The sequence below is a fragment of the Grampus griseus genome (genome assembly GCF_964374135.1).
Source record: "Grampus griseus genome assembly, chromosome: 17".
NCBI lineage: Eukaryota > Metazoa > Chordata > Mammalia > Artiodactyla > Delphinidae > Grampus > Grampus griseus.
In genome coordinates this window covers 39,416,770-39,435,706 of record NC_139011.1, presented here as the reverse complement: position 1 = coordinate 39,435,706, position 18,937 = coordinate 39,416,770, and the positions used below count along the sequence as shown (strand labels likewise).

The 18,937-nt window shown below is 43.9% G+C and overlaps 1 protein-coding gene across 1 annotated transcript in view; it reads left to right on the top strand.

Moving 5' to 3' along the window:
* Positions 1–18,608, top strand: part of SDC2 (syndecan 2) — a 122,786-nt gene extending 104,178 nt beyond the window's left edge. Inside the window, exons 2-5 of the mRNA XM_082674857.1 lie at positions 2,066–2,177; positions 10,220–10,356; positions 14,927–15,062; positions 16,207–18,608. Of these exons, the coding sequence (XP_082530983.1) occupies positions 2,066–2,177; positions 10,220–10,356; positions 14,927–15,062; positions 16,207–16,370 (549 nt within the window). The 3' untranslated portion in view covers positions 16,371–18,608. The remainder of the gene's footprint in view (positions 1–2,065; positions 2,178–10,219; positions 10,357–14,926; positions 15,063–16,206) is intronic.
* The last annotated feature ends 329 nt before the right edge of the window (positions 18,609–18,937 follow it).

Genomic DNA, 18,937 nt, shown 5'->3' with positions numbered 1-18,937 from the left:
CAAGAGAAGCCACCGCAATGAGAAGCCCACGCACCGCAATGAATAGTCCCTGCTCGCCGCAACTAGAGAAAGCCCGCACGCAGCAACAGACCCAACACAGCCCAAAAAATAAAATAAATAAAATTTAAAAATGTATATATATAAAAAATAAATAACACTGAGAGTTTGTCTTAAACTGTTCATAGGCTACAAAATCCAAAATAGTAGTTCGGAACGAGGGGACATGGAAGGACTGAAGAAGTCGGAGCCCGTTTTGTAGACAGGATTTGAGAGAAAGAACGACAGGGTCCTGCAGATGAGGTTCACAGGACAAAGTTTAATACAAGCAGGACAACAAACAAAACAGCCCAGGCGGTGTTTACTGAGCATGTACTATACGCCAGATACATGATTGTGGGGAGTTGGGGTGGACTGAAGATGTAGGAGGTGCAGTCCTCGCGCTCAAAGGAGCTGACTGCATACTGTGGCTCAGTGACGCTGACGGTGGGGCTGTGGAGACCAGGGCTCCTGATACGGCCGGTTCACAAGCTTGGGAAAACACCTGAGGCCTGGACTGGGGAGAGCCTTGGAGACCCATGTCACGCAGAATGGCCTCAGAGGGCGGAGTTAAGCTCTGGCCGTTCTAGTAGGAAACTCCAGCACACTCTTGGCACAGGGTGGTCACTCAGTGCCTGCGGGCCAGGCCACTAGGAAACCAGTCCCTGATTAAAGTCTCAGTTCTCAGAATGTGCCGATGTGGCGGCTCACACAGAGTGGGCGCCCATACCTTCCCGTCAGTTGTCCCTGACGCCTGGAGAACACGGACTCGGGTTGAGGACACGTCAGCCTCTCCAGCCAGCGGCCGAAACCTGAGGGAAGACGTGCTGTGATGGGGCGCGGCCAGCATCCTCCTAGGAAGGTTGCAGTCCCAGTGACAGCTGGAACAGAAGGCTTTGAAGGGAGTCTAATGAAAGCCTCTGTAGTGAGGGAAACATTTTTTGTCATTCCTATTAGGAAGAGACATTCCATTTGATTTTTAAAACTAGGACAATAATGAGTGTTGCCTTTTTCCAAACACAGATGTTGTTTAGAAGCTGACAGATTGCTGTATTTGTTTCTGGGCTCTCATGAGATACTGGTGGTAAAATATCAATTTACTGAAACCATTTAAGAAAAAAAATTATACATCTACTCGGCCTCCAATTCATGCGACTTGATCTCTTGGTAGGATTAAGTTGAACTGTAATACTAAAATGCTTACCGAAGAGCTAAGAAGCTGTGGAACTGGTCGACTTAGTGAATGATCCCTCTCCGTATTCACTGTGTGATTTGCTGTTACCAAGTGCTAGGAATATAAAAAGAATGTGCTCGTGTGGGTTTATCTGCATTTGTCATTAAGGCTCTGCTAAGCCTGTGAGCCCCAGACGTGGCTCACGGTGGGCTGTCGCCCTGGTCCACGAGCCTCGCAGGCCCTGCTCCTCGAGAGGTATGGTGCTGGCATCTGCGTGCGTCTGGGCCGTGGCAGGAAGCCCTGTGACAGCCTGCCCGCCGCCACGAGCTCCTGGCTGCGGTGATGCCTCTCTGAGTGTGGCCGGGCCTGCAAACATCCAAGGGACCTTGACGGATCCTTGGGTAGTGATTTTGCCCAACACCCTAATACCTCCCCAAGAAAGTCTTAAATGATTTGAATGTCTTGTAACTTTTCCAGTAAAGGGGCCTCACGGTGGCTTTGTGACAACAGGAATGCCTGAGATGGTTCCAACTAGCACTGGGGGGCCCTGGAACTCAGACAGGTTTAGTGGGATGTAAGGAGGTCAGCCCGTGATAGGCACTTCGGCCTCTGAGCTATCTTCATGTTACTGAGTTAGGTTCTGTAGGCTTCCCTCGGGGGCATTTGTCTGTGATCAGCCCTTGACGTAATATGAGTTGTCAGGGTGTCCTAAGGAGGGGTAGGGCTAGGAATGTGGGTTCCAAGGAACAGGGGAGAGGGACGGGTAGTCGCTGAGATGTAAACCTGCACAGTGACTTGAATAAGCTCATGTCCTAATTTCTCATCATCCTGAATCCCTTCTCTCTCCTTTCTCAGCGGGCAGAGCTGACGTCTGATAAAGACATGTACCTTGACAACAGCTCCATTGAAGAAGCTTCAGGAGTGTATCCTATTGATGACGATGACTATGCTTCTGCATCAGGCTCGGGTAAGGCAGGCTACGTCCACACTCACCTCTGTTCTCTGTGCTTGTGTAAGTGCGTGTGTGCGCACGCGCGCGCGCGCACACACACACACACACACACACACACACACTAGTGGAACTTACTTCAAGGAGACGGGCAGTATGCACGATGGTTAAGAGCATGCCCTGTGGAGTCACAGCATCTGGGTGTGAATTCTAGCTCCCCTCCACTTGAGCTGTGAGATCTTGGGAATGGATTTAACATGGCTGAACCTCAGTTTCCTCATTTATATAATGGAAGGTAATAATAGGCCTTCCCACATAGGTTTGTCGTGAGGCTTAAGGGGTTGACACATCTGTAGCTCTCAGAGTATGCTGCTTGGCATGTAGTCAGTGTTCTGTCAACATTAGCTTTTAATTTTATTATTAAGGCTTTCAGAGCGATGTCATGGAAACCACCCTTAAAGAGATCCCTGAGACACTGGTTTCACACAGCTGCCAACCCTACCTTAAAGATTATAGGTGAGACCAAGAAGAGTTATACTTTCTTACTCCTAGTGTATTGCTCAAACGCAGGAGGGAGAACGTAGTAGCCAGGTAAAATGATTGTACAGTGATATCCTCAACTCCAGTGGTGTATCAGTTATCTATCACCGCAGTAGTGACTCGTAACAAACCACCCCGAAGTGCAGTGGCTGAAAACAACAGTCATTTTATTGAGCTCATTACTCTGCAGGGTGGCAATTTAGGCTGGCCTGACTGGGCTCCCTCACATGTCAACGGTCAGTTGCAGGTTGGGTTTGCAGCTTTGCTGATCTCTAGATTCTGTCATATCTCTGGGGCAATGGGGCAGACTTGGCTCTGGTCATGCGGTCTCTCGTCCTCCAGAAGGCCAGCCATTTGTCCACAGGGAGGAGGCAGAGATCCCAAGACGGCAAGCAGGACTGAGCAAAATCTTTTGAAGCCAAGGCTTAAAGCTGGCACAATTTCACTACCATATCTGATGGGTCAGAGCCAGTTATACGGCCAGGCCGGAGTCCGCCTCTTAATGAAAAGAGCTGCAGGGCCACATTGCAGAGGATGTGGATGCAAGGGGGAATAAAGGATTTGGCCAATTTTGCGGTCTACCATACCTGGGAAATGTTTCACCTGTGCCAGGATGGGCCCCCAGGTAGCAGAGAAAGAAGAGCTTGTGCATATGTTAATGATCCAGTCAGGAACTCAAAGTCAGCAGCGTGCTAGGCAAGTCTTATCCAGGATCTTCCTTGATCTGAGTTTTCATTTTATGTTCAACATTTGGTAAAAGTTACGCTGAACGTCGGTGTCTCACAATCAGATCGGCCTGGGCTTCAGAATGACCCAGAGGAAATTAAAATCAGTTGTGTCTTTGGGAGAGCTCTAGCTACATAAGAGTGAGTGTTTTAGGTTGGGAAACAGCAAGACTGAGAAAGACAAGAGGGGTGGTGGCTGACCTAGTAACAATGAGCTTACAATGCAGTCCTCATGTAAAAATAGCCCTCATGTAAAAATAGTTATTCTGGGGAACGTGGTATATAACGCACACGCGGGAAGAGTGTGAAAATTTCTTCTCCAGAGTCCACAACTCTATTAATACCGTTCACTCATGGCGCTCTTCTTTTCCGTTAGCACCTCAAAAGTGCTTTGTAACTGTCTTCTTCAAAATGTCCCAGGAAATAATAAATATGGATACATTTTGGTCCCCATTTCACAGATCTTAGAATCTAAGAGTTGTTAGAGATCCGTGGAGGTTGTCCAAGTCATTTTGCTGACTTCTGCCAAGAGTGTCCCTAAGTTTAATATAAAGGACTCAGGTTCAGTCCTGCTCTCTGGCAGCACCTCCCCTCCCCCACTCCCCCCCATCCAGGTGAAAGGGGATTGGAGTGGGTCATTTGAAATCCTGAACCACTCATCAGATGGATCGAGCTGAGGCTTAAATGTGGGCCCACGTTGCTCCTGCCTTGGCTCCAGCCTTAGGCAGATCATTGCTACGAAGAAGGGTATCATTCTGGGGCTTCCCTGGTGGCACAGTGGTTAAGAATCCACCTGCCAATGCAGGGTACACAGGTTTGAGCCCTGGTCCGGTAAGATCCCACATACCGCAGAACAACTAAGCCTCTGCGCCACAACTACTGAGCCTGCGCTCTAGAGCCCGTGAGCCACAGCTACTGAGCCCGTGTGCTGCAACTACTGAAGCCCGTGTGCCTAGAGCCCGTGCTCCACAGCAAGAGAAACCATCTCAATGAGAAGCCCTCATACCGCAATGAAGAGTAGCCCCCGCTCACCGCAACTAGAGAAAGTCCGCGTGCAGCAACGAAAACCCAACACAGCCAAAAATAAAATAAATTTTAAAAATAAATAAATTATTTTTTTTAAAACAAAGAAGTGTATCATTCTGGATTTTGGAAACCTCCTTGCATTGCACTGGGGATGTTGATTTTCAGCTTAAAGGTAATAGAAGCTGTAACTAAAATTTGTAAAGCCCTTACTGCGTGTCAGGCACTGTTCCTAGTCTTCTAATATCTCTGTAAAGAGAGATTGTATTATCTCCGTTTTTCACATGAAAAAACCTGAGGCTCAGGGAGATTGAATAACTTGCCTCAGATCACACTGTTGGAAAGAAATGGAGCTGGGATAGGGGCCAGGGAGTTGGGCTTGAGAGTGTGTTCTCTTTCACTCCTTTGCTCTACTGCCTCCTTGTGTCTTAAAACTCTACTCCAGAATGAGGAGACCCTGCCTAGCTGATGCCCAGTCCCAGCTGGAGACTGGGATCCCCCAGGTTTTGGCCAGAGGGTTTCGTTCCCTCTGTCCTCACTCCCGTCATGCTATCCAGTGGAAGAGCAAAGAGACTGGAGGAAAATGGCCAGAGGCCTAGAGGGTGCTTCCCAGCTGAGAAGATGGTACCAGACTATATATGTGCACTCAGGGGTGGACATTGGCAGACATGAAAACTTCAACCATTCACTTAAATGTTTCATGGGCATTCACCGTGGACCAGACACTAGGCCATGTTCTTGGGACACAGATGAAAAACTAGGTTCTTGTCCTCAAGGAACCAAGAGTCTGATGAGAAAAATGTAGACATGAGAAAAAAATAATTGTTATACCATGTCATGGGTATATAACATAAGAAGGTGCTATACAACAAAAATGTAAGAGTGAAGTGCAGAGTTCTGGTTAAAGGTGGAAGATTGAACACACATACCTTTCAATACGCAACTAAACCAACAATAAAGGAATTGGGCCTAAACTCACAAGGACAAACAAAACAGTACAGGAGACAAAGGCCATAATGTTTTGAAAGCTGAGAAGCAGATGGGCTAGTAGTAACAGACTTGGCAGACGTGAGAAAGCTGAGTTAGCCAGTAGTGGGGGTGGGGAGAGCCAAGAGGCAACCACTTTACACGGTAGAATCCCCGTAGGGCCCCAGAATTCATGACACTAGATGGAGCATGAAAATGGTACTAAACTCAGGATGATTGGTTGAAAGTCTGTTCAAGATGCAGGTAGATTCCCTAATTCCTTCCCACCATAACGCAGCAAAGGGACTGATGCTCCCAACCTCAGGAGAAAACTGGAGGTATATCATCTGGGGAAGATAAAACAGAGGGTCTTTGGACTGGGAGTGTACCAGGCACAGATGGGACAAGGGACACCACACTGAAAACAGGAAATACAAGTTCTTAGATTAAGAGTTATTTAATGCGGAGGTATTCCCAGTTGTCTTCTCCCAGTCAGTTCCTGGAACACTGATGGGCTGGCCTTTACCCTCTCCAGGAAATTGGACCAACTCAAAGGAAACAACTACAAGACACTGGCATTGGCAATTTCTCCAACAAAACACACAAGTCTATCTAACTGATGATGCTAACATTTGACAGCGCTCTCCTGTGTGCTCAGAACTTCTAGTCAGCTTCTCAGCCTTTCCTTCTTAAATACGAGAAGACAACCAAGGTTCCCCAGACATTTACAGGAGAACTTGTAACTTCTGAAAGATGGAGACCTTCCCACACCCCCAAATTGGAAGAGAACAGAAACTCACAGTGAGAAGAGAACTTACAGAAAAACTTATTACGGCTGGAGAGATAAGGCTCTTTAACGTTGAAACAAGAAGAGGATACTTTGAAAAAGGAACATTCTGAGAGTGCAAGAATCCTTGGAGGGTGGAACAGTCATCTAAGAGATAAAAAACTCATTAGGAGATGAGATGATATGCAGATATTTATTCAATTCATTCCACAACTATTTAATAATGACCCATAATACGGGGGAACAGACACCATTCTAGGTGCTAGGAACACTTCAGTAAATACAATCTAATGATGCTTTCTCTGGTGGTGGAATACTTTTATTTATTCCTTCCTGTATTTCTGTTTCCCAATATCATCTATGAAAAATGTATTTTTAAAAAACATGTATTCTTTTTATAAGTAGAAGAAAATGTTATTTTTTAAAAAAGAAGAGACTTAGTGAACAGTGGAAACATAGAGAAAGAAACAGTTCCACGATGGATGGAAAGGGGATGACACTGATTCTGGGCGTAAAAGTGTTAAGCAGGAGTTTCCCAGGTGGAAACGAGCTTTGGGCTCTGGGCTAGGATGTCTCAGGCAAAGCGGGCTGAAAGGGGGTCCCCAGATTTCTGGTTTGGGCAGGAGGGTCAATATTTTTAATAAAGATAATAAATGCAGTGGAAGAGCCCCTGAGGTGGGTGACTCACCTGTCTCTAATTTAAGAAGCACCAACTTGAGGGAATTTTCTACTTTACAAAATCTCTTCTCTCACGACAAATTCTCCACACTCCTAATTTGGCAGTTCGTATTTGTAACTCTTGTGAACCAAGGGAGTCTTGAAAGCCCTTAATTGAAAATTTTTCATTTCTCGTTGAATTTTGTTTGTAAGAAGCAAATCAATCATATGTATAAAACTTTGATGGAAAATCGGGGAGACTGATATGAAAGAGCAGTGTACTTGGAGCCATCATTATTACTGACTTACATTTATGTAACATTTTATGTATACAGAATGCTTTCAAATATACATATTATGTTTGCACCTCTGAGACTTAGTTGTTGTTATCCCCGCTTTACAGGTGAAGAAACTGACTCAAGCGTTATTTGCCCAAGGTCACAGAGATAATAAGTGCCAGAATCGGTACTAAGTGTGTTTAATGCCAAATCCAATATTTATTCCAATAGACCCTCACCATTTCTTCTCTGTATAATGAGTATACGTGCCAGAGGCAGTCGATATATCAAAATATTTTTAAAATGAGCCTTGTTCATAGCTTTGCACTATTTCCAGTATCTCACCTCTTGCTTTTTGAACCGGTTGTTATTGTAACATGCTTCTGTGAGGAATTGGGGGCTATTCATCCTTTGTTCCTGTCCGAGGAAGCAGGTTAGTTCGAGTTACAGACTTTGAGTTTTTTTTTCAGTTGTTACAAATTTGACGCATGGTCAGCTTAAAAAGAATGTTATAAGAAAAGAATGTTATAGTCTGAAGTCCGGGAGGCTAATTCCTCCATCTCTGTGTTTCTTTCTCAAGGTTGCCTAGGGGCAGGACAGGAATAAAGATGCAGACGTAGGGGATGGACTTGAGGACACGGGGAGGGGGAAGGGGAAGCTGGGACGAAGTGAGAGAGTGGCATGGACATATATACACTACCAAATGTAGAATAGATAGCTAGTGGGAAGCAGCCACATAGCACAGGGAGATCAGCTCGGTGCTTTGTGACCACCTAGAGGGGTGGGATAGAGAGAATGGGAGGGAGATGCAAGAGGGAGGAGATATGGGGATATATGTATATGTATAGCTGATTCACTTTGTTATACAGCAGAAACCAACACACCATTGTAAAGCAATTATACTCCAATAAAGATGTTAAAAAAAAAAGAATGTTATATTTGACTGTGAGAAATTCTCAAATTCTTCTGATAAAAAAGCAAAACAAACGAACAAAAAAACATAGTGCCCAGCTGGCAGTCAGTGGTCAGTCCTTACTGCACAAAACCTGGGTCAGAGTCTGGAAGTGTTGGGACTCTGTTGGGCACTTGGCGGACAATCCCTTGGCCATATAGAGCTTCAGTCTTGTAGGGGAAACTTCAGTCAATCATTACACAAACAAATGCATCATTACAAACTTTTGATAAATGCAGTCTTAGGGTAAGAAAGGTGGTGTTAGAAAACCATTTAACGAAGACTCTAATCTAATATGGAAGGGAGGCCCTCTCCAAGGAATGACATTTGTGCTGAGGTCTGGAGGTTACATAGGAATTAACTAAGCAAAGGCTTCTGGCCGAAGATTGGGGACCACAGCTGGAGCACAGAGGACAGCAGGGAAAATGATGCTGTAGGAAGCTGGAAAGGTAGGCCAGGGCTGGACTACACAAGGCTAGGTTGAGGCATTTTATATTCACCTTGAAATCAGTGGAATGCCATTGTAATAGCTTTAAACAGGAGGATGATGTGGTCACAGCCAGCTTGTGGACAGTGGACTGAAAGGGAGCTGTTAGGAAGAAGGTAGGTACAGTGACTGATAGGAAGATTACAGTGGTTTGGATGAGGGCCGTGGCCCTGGAACCATAGAAAGGTGTAAGAGTGGAGACGTAACAAAAAGGTAAAATCCACAGAACTGGGTGATGGATTCAATGTGGTGGTAAGGAGGAGGGGAGGGGGCCAGAGCTGTGATTTATAGGAATGGAGGGTTCCATTCACTGCAAGATAATGTGGGGAGAAGACCAGGTTTGTAGAGGGGAGAGGCAAGGAGATCATGAGTTCTATTTTTTTTTTAATTTTTTTGAAGTATAGTTGATTTACAATGTTGTGTTAATTTCTGCTGTACAGCAAAGTGATTCAGTATATAATTAGATATATACACACGCACACACACATTCTTTTTCAATATTCTTTTCCATTATAGTTTATCACAAGATATTGAATATAGCTCTCTGTGCTATACAGTAGGACTTTGTTGTTTATCCATTCTCTATATAATAGTTTGCATCTGCTAATCCCAAACTCCCAGTCCTTCCCTCCCCAACCCCCCCGTCCCTTGGCAACCACAAGTCTGTTCCGTGAGTTGTATTTTGAACATGATAGAGATGTATATAGTACCTTTGAGTCATTCAAGTGAAAATGCCAAGTAGGCCAGTGGATATGTAGGTCTACATTTCAGAGGAGTGGTAGAAGCTAACGATGTCAACTTAGGTTTCATTTGTCTTTAGATGGTAATTGAAGCCTTGGGTGAGAGAGAAAGTGTGGAGTAAGAAGCAGCCTAGGGCTCAACCTGAAGGAACTCTTCATATTTTGTGTCCAGGTAGAAGAGAATGAGCCTGAAAAGGAGACTTAGAAATAGCCAGAGAGGGGAGGGGAGAAAGCCAGGAAGTCAAAGCCACAGAAACCCAAAGGTAGTATATCAAGAAGGAGGTGAGAGTTGACAAGCGTCCAATGGCGCTAGGAGGTTCAATTAGATGAGGACTCTGGAAAATGCCACTGGGTATGGAACGTGGAGGGGAATGGTGACCTTAACAAAACAGTACCAGTAGTGTGGTGACAGGGAATACCTGACTAGGGGGAGTAGAGCACAGAGTGGAGTAGATGGTGAGGGAAGAGGCCGGTGAGTCTGCACACCACCATTAGAAAAATCTGGTTGTAGAAAGGGGAGAGAGGGCAGCAGCTCACACAGATAAAGGGTCGGTGTTCCTTTTTTGTTGTTGTTATGTTTTAAAATGGAAAATGTAGCACCTTTCGGCATAGAAGGGAAGAGATCTCTTGAGTAGGACAGACTGAACTGGAAGTGAAAGAAGGGCTACTTGAGAGCATTCAGGATAATAATGATATAGAAAAAATGCCAGTCTCCCCACAGATCCGCCTTGAAATCACTCTTCACTGCTATGAAGACTGCAGGAAGTTTGGCGCTAAGCTCTCGAGGAGCGGGTATTTAGAAAGAACATGGCTCTGTCATCGTCAACCTTAGACAATGTTGTCTGATGCTGTAGAAATCTGTGTCCTGATTCGTGTGCTTAGCTCACCTTTGCTTATTTTGCCAGGAGCTGATGAGGACGGAGAGAGTCCAGAGCTGACCACATCTCGACCCCTTCCAAAGATTCCGTTCACTATTGCTGCTCCGAGAGTGGAAACCACGACTCTGAACAAGATACAGAATAAGATCCCCGCTCAGACAAAGGTGTGTTTTGTTTTCCATTGCATTCTCAGGTTATTGTAAATGTGGATTTTTTAAAAAATTGTACAGACTGTGCCTTTTTTTGTTCGTTTGTTTGGGGTTTTTTTTGGTGGTACGCGGGCCTTTCACCGCTGTGGCCTCTCTCGTTGCGGAGCACAGGCTCCGGATGCTCAGGCTCAGTGGCCATGGCTCACGGGCCCAGCCGCTCCGCAGCATGTGGGATCTTTCCGGACCGGGGCACGAACCCGTGTCCCCTGCATTGGCAGGTGGACTCTCAACCACTGCGCCACCAGGGAAGCCCCAGACTGCCTTTTGAGAGGTGCCCTTTAAAACTGTGTAAGGACAAATGGTCTTTTCATTGTATCGTAAATGGCTCTCCCTTACTCTTTATGATCGTTTTGACATTTGCCCACCTACTGCTTTTTTTGTTGTTGCTGTTAGATAGACTTTATTTTTCAGAGCAGGTTTAGGTTCACAGGAAATTGAGTGGGAAGTACGGAGAGTTCCCATAGACTCCCACACATGCACAGCCTCCTCCCATCAACATCCGGTGCCAGAGGAGTACACTTCTTACAACTGATGAACCTACACTGACAGGTCATAGTCTCCCAGGGTCCAGAGTTTTACCTTAGGGTTCACTCATAGTGATGTACATCCTGTCAGTTCTGACAAATATATAATGGGCATGTGCCCACCATTATTGTAGCCTACAGAATAGTTTCACTGTCCTACAGTGCTCTATACCCTACATATTCATCCCTCCTGCCCCAGCCCCTAGAAACCACTCATCTTTTTCCTGCCTCCATAGTTATGCCTTTCCAAAATGTTGCATAGTCAGAATCATGCAGTACGTAGCCTTTTCAGATGGGCTTCTCTCACTTAGTAACATGCATGTACGGTGCTTCCACGTCTGTTCATGGCTTGATAGCTAATTCTACCTAGTACTTTTATCACCCAGGCGTAGCTTATAAACGAATCTTTTTTCCAGGGTACTCCTTCTTAAGGAACTCGTAGCCCAGTTAAGAAGCAAACTGGGCTACGTTTCAGTTTTCAGTTTATTTGCCTTATGCTAAGAAAATTTGTTTTTATTTCATAAAGAATTTGTTCTGAGTTAAAACCATTGTGAACTTGTACATCTGCTGAAACAGGTTATGGACTAGGGAGGCTCCGGGTACCAGTCTCAATAAGTGTTTTCCCAGAGTTTTTTCAGGCCCACCTTCAGTGGTATGGAAACCCTGACGTCTTCCAATGCTAATGATGAATGCGGGTACATCCCTATATTCATTCTGAGAGCTGACTTACTAAGAAATAAGGTCTTTGGCCTTAGAACAGAGCAAAGCTACTAGTTAACGGAAACTGTGACACCAGTGGTTTTGGCCTTAGTAGCACGCTGCTGCAACTAGCTGACTACCCACTACTAGGTAAGCTGTTTAAGTTGGAAAATGCATGTTAAAGTCTGAAGAAGGCCTAGGTTTCAAATCCTAGATCTGGTCAAGTTTCTTAGCTTCTCTGAGCACATTCCTGATGGATCCTTCAGAAGGTTAAATGTGAGGGCATGCGGCATGGCACCTGAGAGCCAGTGAGCATTTTGTAAGCCTTCATTGAATTTGGTTAGAGCAGGAGAGACCGAGCCAGTTGACCAGGTGAGCCTGTGGAGTGACAGCAGCAGGAGGCTTTGCAGGCGGCCTGGGGGTAGCACGCTGCTTATGAGAACTTGGAAACACAAGTGCCCCCTCTTGGAGCTCACCCGTCTGCTGGTTAGAAATGAGGTACAGCTAAGCTTTAGCAGCAGAAGGGCTGTGGAAGGCTGTGTCACGAAGGTAGGGACGGGCCTTCTCCCGAGTAAGGAGCACCCCTCTGCAGGCCGGAACGCACGCAGGCTTCCTGCCCATTGACGCTCCTCCCCTTCCCAGAGTGCAGTTGTTCTTCCCCTCGCCCGCCGTCCTCCCGGTGCCTGGGCACAGGGTGGTGAGGGACAGGCTGGATGGGTTTCTGTAGATGTGGAGCAGTCAGGTCAGGCCTCTCCAGACTGGAGTGCTGTTTGTCGGATGGAGAAGGGCTCGTTGCTGTTAGCAGTACACTGACTTCACAGGCCAGGCAATAGGAAAGGAGGGAGAAGCTCTGAGCACTGAGGCAGACACACCTGGCTCTGTGCACGGTAGCTGCTCCAGAAATGGATTCGGTTCAGTGAGTGAAAGGAAGAAGGGAGAAGAGGGGCGATGAAACGTAACAGGTGCAGCTGAGGGTAGGTCATCCAGTGTGGCTGCTGAAAGATGCATCTGGCTTTGTTTATTTGACCACTTGTCATAACTGAATCCCTTGAAGTCAAGAACCGTTAGGAACCATTAGGACTCACTAGCGTGAGCCAAGAAATTCAGTTTTGGCTTTTCATGGTGGAGTTTATCCTAAGCAAAACCTAGTTTGACGTAGAGCTCTCTGGTCAGTTGACAACAATGAATTGAAAATTGGTTTAAGTTTTTAAGAATTGGTTTTAAGGAAGTAATTGTGTCAGATTAAAATAAAGAAGACAGATGTTTGGCAGATGAGCTCAGAAATTAAGGACCCCCAAATCTTTTAATGTATTCCTGGTATCATTTGTGTTCGATGTAGTAATAATAAAAATTCATCCTTGGGCTTCCCTGGTGGCGCAGTGGTTGAGAGTCCGCCTGCCGATGCAGGGGACATGGGTTCATGCCCCGGTCCGGGAAGATCCCACATGCCGCGGAGTGGCTGGGCCCGTGAGCCATGGCCGCTGAGCCTGCGCGTCCGGAGCCTGTGCTCCGCAATGGGAGAGGCCACAACAGCGAGAGGCCCGCGTACCGCAAAAAAAAAAAAAAAAAATTCATCCATTTGTGGGAGATTTACTGAGTGCTACTCATTGTGTCAAACACTTTTCAGGGTACTTATCATGATAATACTGATAATGAATAATATTAATACTGGTGATTAAATCTTCTATTTTGTCGTTACATGGCACAGCTAAATTAAACGTTGCCTCTATGATACCATTAAAGTAGACTTTGCTTTTGAATGGGCATCACTGTGGCATTAATGTCACTGTTATAGATATTCTGTCTAGTTTGTTATAAATTTATGTGACCGAATACAAAGAACACGGTTGTTTGTTCAAGCAGAGCATTGCTCGTCATCTTTACTTCCGTCACATTTCCATGGCATCCAAACAACCAGACACGGATGTGACAGATCTTTAATTGGCTTAATGTAATTATCTCTGCTGCCTTTTCGTACTTTCACTTTGTACATCTATACAGGAGTTAAGGTATTTCAGGTTAGTTCTATACTATTGGAAGAATTCTTATTAGTCAAGCTCTTACTTTGATACAATAAAACTTTTAAATTTAAAGAGTGAATGTTCCAGCCAGAGCACCTGGAAGTTTGTACACTGGTGGACCATTCCTGTGAGTCCGTGGTGGCCCCAGTTCTGTGGAGACCTCCTGTTCCCACAGCCGCAGAGCCCCTGAAATGCAAGCTCCTTCCTGGCTACTGGATCAGAAGCTGAGTCAGAGGGAATGTCAACTCTCTCAAATGATTTGAGGGACTGAAAAAACCTGAGGGGACTCACGTGATCTGTCATAATAATGGGACAAAGATGATACGGATGAGTTAAATTCAGTCTCTGATATCACAATCTGATATCACAATTCTCCCCTCATTCGCCACCAGAACTTGCTTTCCTCTTTCCCTAGTCACAAACCTGAGTATTAACCTATTTTTCTCTTCCCTTTCCTAACCCTTCCCTGACTGCTAACACATAGTGAAAAGGCTCCTAGATTAGAACCCAGATAATTCATTCTCTCATCTGTCAAGTTGTCTGTCCTTCTACCAGGTATCCGAATAGCGATGGGCTTTCTATGAGAAGAGTGTACTTTAGACTTGCAGGATGCTCAGGGACCTGAGAGTGCCATTCATTGGACAGATATAGAAGATGAAGTCCAGAAAAGTGGTAGGACTTGATCAGGACCACATAGGAGCTACTTGCAGAACCCAGGCCCCCTGAAGCTCTTCTTAATCCAGGGTTTGGTGAAGGTGTTGTAAGAGTGAATAAATAGAGGGGAGCATTACAGATGAAGCCTGGGGGCTGCTCCCCACGGAGTGGCAGAGCCCTGGGAGAACACTTGGAGAGAATGCCAACAAGGAAGCTGTCATCACAGTGCCCTGTGTAGCAAAAAGATGATAAAGGAGTGAGGAGAATTGGGGCAGTGCTGTTGGGTTGGAGCAGCCAGAGGGGGATGGTGGCCTAAAGTCAGAAGGGTGATGAGAAAGGGATCTTACGAAATGTCGAGTAAAACAAGCTAACCGTGTCATTAGGATTATTATAAACTCACTAACTATCCATTTTGCCTATACATGTGATGGGTGTTATATAAAACCATCAACAACGTGGGTCCACCATAGGACTCACCCACTGTCTGCACACCACACAAAGCGATTATTGCAATTCTTTCCTAAACTCAGTGTTTGCAAAGAATGAACTTGGGAATGTGCTCATCTACTATTTCTTCTTTCCAGCACATTAAAAGAAAATCTTCATAATCTTTTTTTCTTTCCCCAGTCACCTGAAGAAATTGATAAGGAAAAAGTTCACCTCTCTGACTCAGAAAGGAAAATGGACCCAGCTGAAGAGGCTACAAATGTGTACACTGAGAAGCACTCAGACAATCTGTTTAAACGAACAGAAGTCCTGGCAGGTGAGTAGCCAGTGGGGATCAGGTGGCAGGTCCTTAAATAGGCCTGTGTTTGCCTAAGTGATATTCAGAGGTATCGGCAAAGCTTGCTGGATGTTACCTTAGTACTGAAAACCATGTTGAGCACCTGTCTCATTCCAGAGGGAGAGGCAAGAGTTAGGCAGAAGTTATCTTTATTTTCTGTCAGCTCCCTCAGCCTACCCCTTGGCCAGCCTTTTGGGCGGGGTGGAGAGAGGCAAGAAGAAGAAAGTTAAGGCCTGAGTGGGTCCGGAACAATGGGGCGTCGGGGGTGGCAGAATATGAAAATCAATCAGTCTTGATCCAAGTCATTCATCATCCTGATTTCAAAACAAATTTAAGAGAAGGAAAGGTTCTTTATGGAGAGGGCCATTGATATAGCGCCCAAGGTATTAAAGGATGTTGTCTCTAATCGTAACTTACTGATGAAAGTATTAACATTTGATTTTAAAGGGGAAGATGTGCACGATTTTAGAACACTTAATCCTTTTTTAAAATTTTTATCTTATTAAAGTATACATTTACATTTGCAATGTTGTGTTAGTTTCTGGTGTACAGCAAAGCTATTCAGTTATACATGTATATAATAGTTCGCACCTGCTAATCCCAAACTCCCAGTCCATCCCCCCCCCGACTCCCCGCCCCCCTTGGCAACCACAAATCTGTTCTCTGTGCCTGTACAACACTTGATCCCTGAAAGAGGATAGTCCCAAATCCAAGACTAGAAAGGAAATTTGCATGCTTTTTTCATATTTATTTTCCTTTACAGAATTTAAGTCGATTATATCATGTTTTGTGTTTTCATTGAAAAAAGCAATTAGAAGATTAGACTACAGAATGTGAATACCGAAAAGACTCAAGAGTTTTAAAGTATGGAATTAGTTGAGGTCACAGCCAGGTTTTTCTTATTGAGGCTTTTGGGGGATATTATTAATATTAATCAAAGAAAGTATTATACCTCCTGAGGAATGTCAGATTTGCATAATTACCTGGTTGCTGCATTGAATCCAGTTTTGGGGTTTTTAAATTAAGCTTTTTAGGAAAGTGTAGATAGATTGGGCTTGACAAAGCTCATTTCTGCCACCCTTGAATCTCTTCTAAGAGTAATCTTCCTTCTGGTGTGTTTCAGCTGTCATTGCTGGCGGAGTTATCGGCTTTCTCTTTGCAATTTTCCTTATCCTGCTGTTGGTGTATCGCATGAGAAAGAAGGATGAAGGAAGTTACGACCTTGGAGAACGCAAACCATCCAGTGCTGCTTACCAGAAAGCACCTACTAAGGAGTTTTATGCGTGAAAACTCCCATTTAGTGTCTCTATTTATGAGATCACTGAACTTTTAAAAATAAAGCTTTTGCATAGAATAATGAAGATCTTTGTTTTTTTGTTTTTTTTCATTAAAGAGCCATTCTGGCACTTTAATGATAAAATCCCATTGTATTTAAAACTTTTCATGTATTTCTTTAGAACAACATAAAATTCAAAGTTAACATCTGCAGTGTTCTGTGAATAGCAGTGGCAAAATATTATGTTATAAAAACCCTCAATGTTCATGGAATCGGTTTAAACTTTTACATGCAAATATGAAAAGATTGTTTTTACCCTACGGTTTGAAGATGAAAGCTGTTTCATTTGAGTCTGCATGTCTCAGATTGACCTTACCAAGTTCGTCTTACTTTGTTAATTTATCTGTTGCTCCCCTCTCCTCTGCTCGCCCCTCTTGTCCCCTTGAAAGCGAAACAAAACTCTATGCCTTTTGTAGCTGTTACGGTGCAGTTTGTCTTTGGATATTTCAGATAATGGTAATTTAGTGTATATGTGATTTTCAAATATATCAACTTTAACCTCCACTTTGTATAAATTTTTAAGTGTCGGACTATCCGTTTTACACTTGCTTTGTTTTTCATTACCTGTAGCTTCAGGCAGATTTGCAACAGCAAATTAACGTGTAAAATTGGATTATCACCGCAAAACTGTTTAGTCATGTCTGTCTAATCAGATCTTCTTTTGGGAGGATTTGAGTAACTGACAAGCCTCAGTAAACCCAAAGATGATAACAGTATCTTGAGAAGTTGCTGCAGATTCCTTTGGCCACTGTATTTGTTAATTTCTTGCAATTTGAAGGTACGAGTAGGGACTTAAGGAAAAAATCAGTTTTTGTTCTTAAAAATGCATTTAAGTTGTAAACATCTTTTTAAGCCTTTGAAGTGCCTATGATTCTATGTAACTCTTCGCAGACTGGTGTTAATGAGTATATATAACAGTTAAAAAAAAAAAGTTGGTATTTTATAAGAACAGACGATTATAATGGTAACTTTTGTAGTCTTACGAATAGACGTAAATTGTAATTTGAGAACATAAAAACTACTGAATAAATCATGTGGCCTAATATTGAAAATGTCACTGTTATAAATTTTGTACATTTTCGGTCAAATGTACACCTCCCCTTTGCTAACGACCGTCTGCTCTCAAGGATGTTGTGGGTTTGATTTCTGAGTGTTCCACAGTGTCTGTAAATCAAAAGCCAAAGAGCTCAGTGATGACGCTGTTTATCACCAGATTCACTTGTGAATTGGCCAGAGGAAATCTGAATGTATCATCCTGTGTATGTTTGAATGTAGATATCGAAAGGCCGCCAGAGAGGGAATTGTGACTTTTGCAACCTTTATGGAGATAGCTGATGGCAATATTGAGACGAATGCCTGCTCTTGCAAATAACTCTTAGGACCATAAATTCCCAAGGACTAAAGGGGGCTTTCCTGACATCGGTGTCTATGGTTTAGTCCTGTAGATTGTTTTACCTTCGAAACTGCTCCAAATCTCTCCTGAAGCTTAACCGAAGAGGTAATAGATGGAATACCATAGTTCACACTGTAGGGAAGAAGAGTCAGGCAGGGAGGCTCTGTGCATTCAAAGGAGGGCCTCCCTGCTTAGGAATGCAATTGCCAGAAAGCAGCGATGCCTGAGGAAGAGCTGGAAATATGAGAGTACCCTGTCTGGGGACTGCCTTCTAACTGAACATTTCCTTTTTCTATTTTGCCACCAATTTTGTTTTAAACTGTGAGTGGCCAAAGTAGGAAGACAGCAAAAACAGCCACCTTTCCAACATGTAATTTACTTTTAATGAAGTATGAATCCTTCATTTAGAGAACATTCCCCGGAATTGCCACAGAACTCATTAAAAAAAAATTTTTTTTAATGCAGCACTCGGAACAGTGTTTACGTCAATTCTTAATGGCCTTAATTCTCAAATTCCTGTCCAGTCACTTGCACAATCAGTCCACTTTGAAGTGATTAAAAGGAAGTGATAGCACCTTCTTAAAACTGCACAAAGTCCCTCGGTTACGGAGGTTAAGAATGTAGTGGGTATACCTCTAACTGTGCAAAGCATAGCGAAATTCAGTTCGTAGAATAACAACTGCTTGGAATATCCATGCCAGGAAAAGGAGATTTCTGGCAAATATTTTGTCACTGCTGTAAAGCAAAATATTTGTTAAAGTGCCAAAATAAAGTCTGTCGTGCTGAAAGTAAGAAATCATTGTATAGACTGACATCCAGTTTTCTTCAACTGTACATTTTCTGCTTAGTTATTTTATTTTTAAGATGCAGTAAATAGTACTATAAGAAGTGTTAGTGATGATTACCAAGTTCAGGAAAATTTTGGTAAAATAGAAATATTAAAGCCAATGGGAAAATTTCCTGTTTCCTTAACCACATCTAAATGACTTCCTGCATGTGAATGAATATGGCTTTGTTTGAGAGACTTGCAATATTCAAACTGTCCCATTTTCAGCATGTGGGGGAAATGGTATGAACTCATTTTTTTAAAAAGTTTCACCTGCAAGTGCCTAGTACCTGAACTTC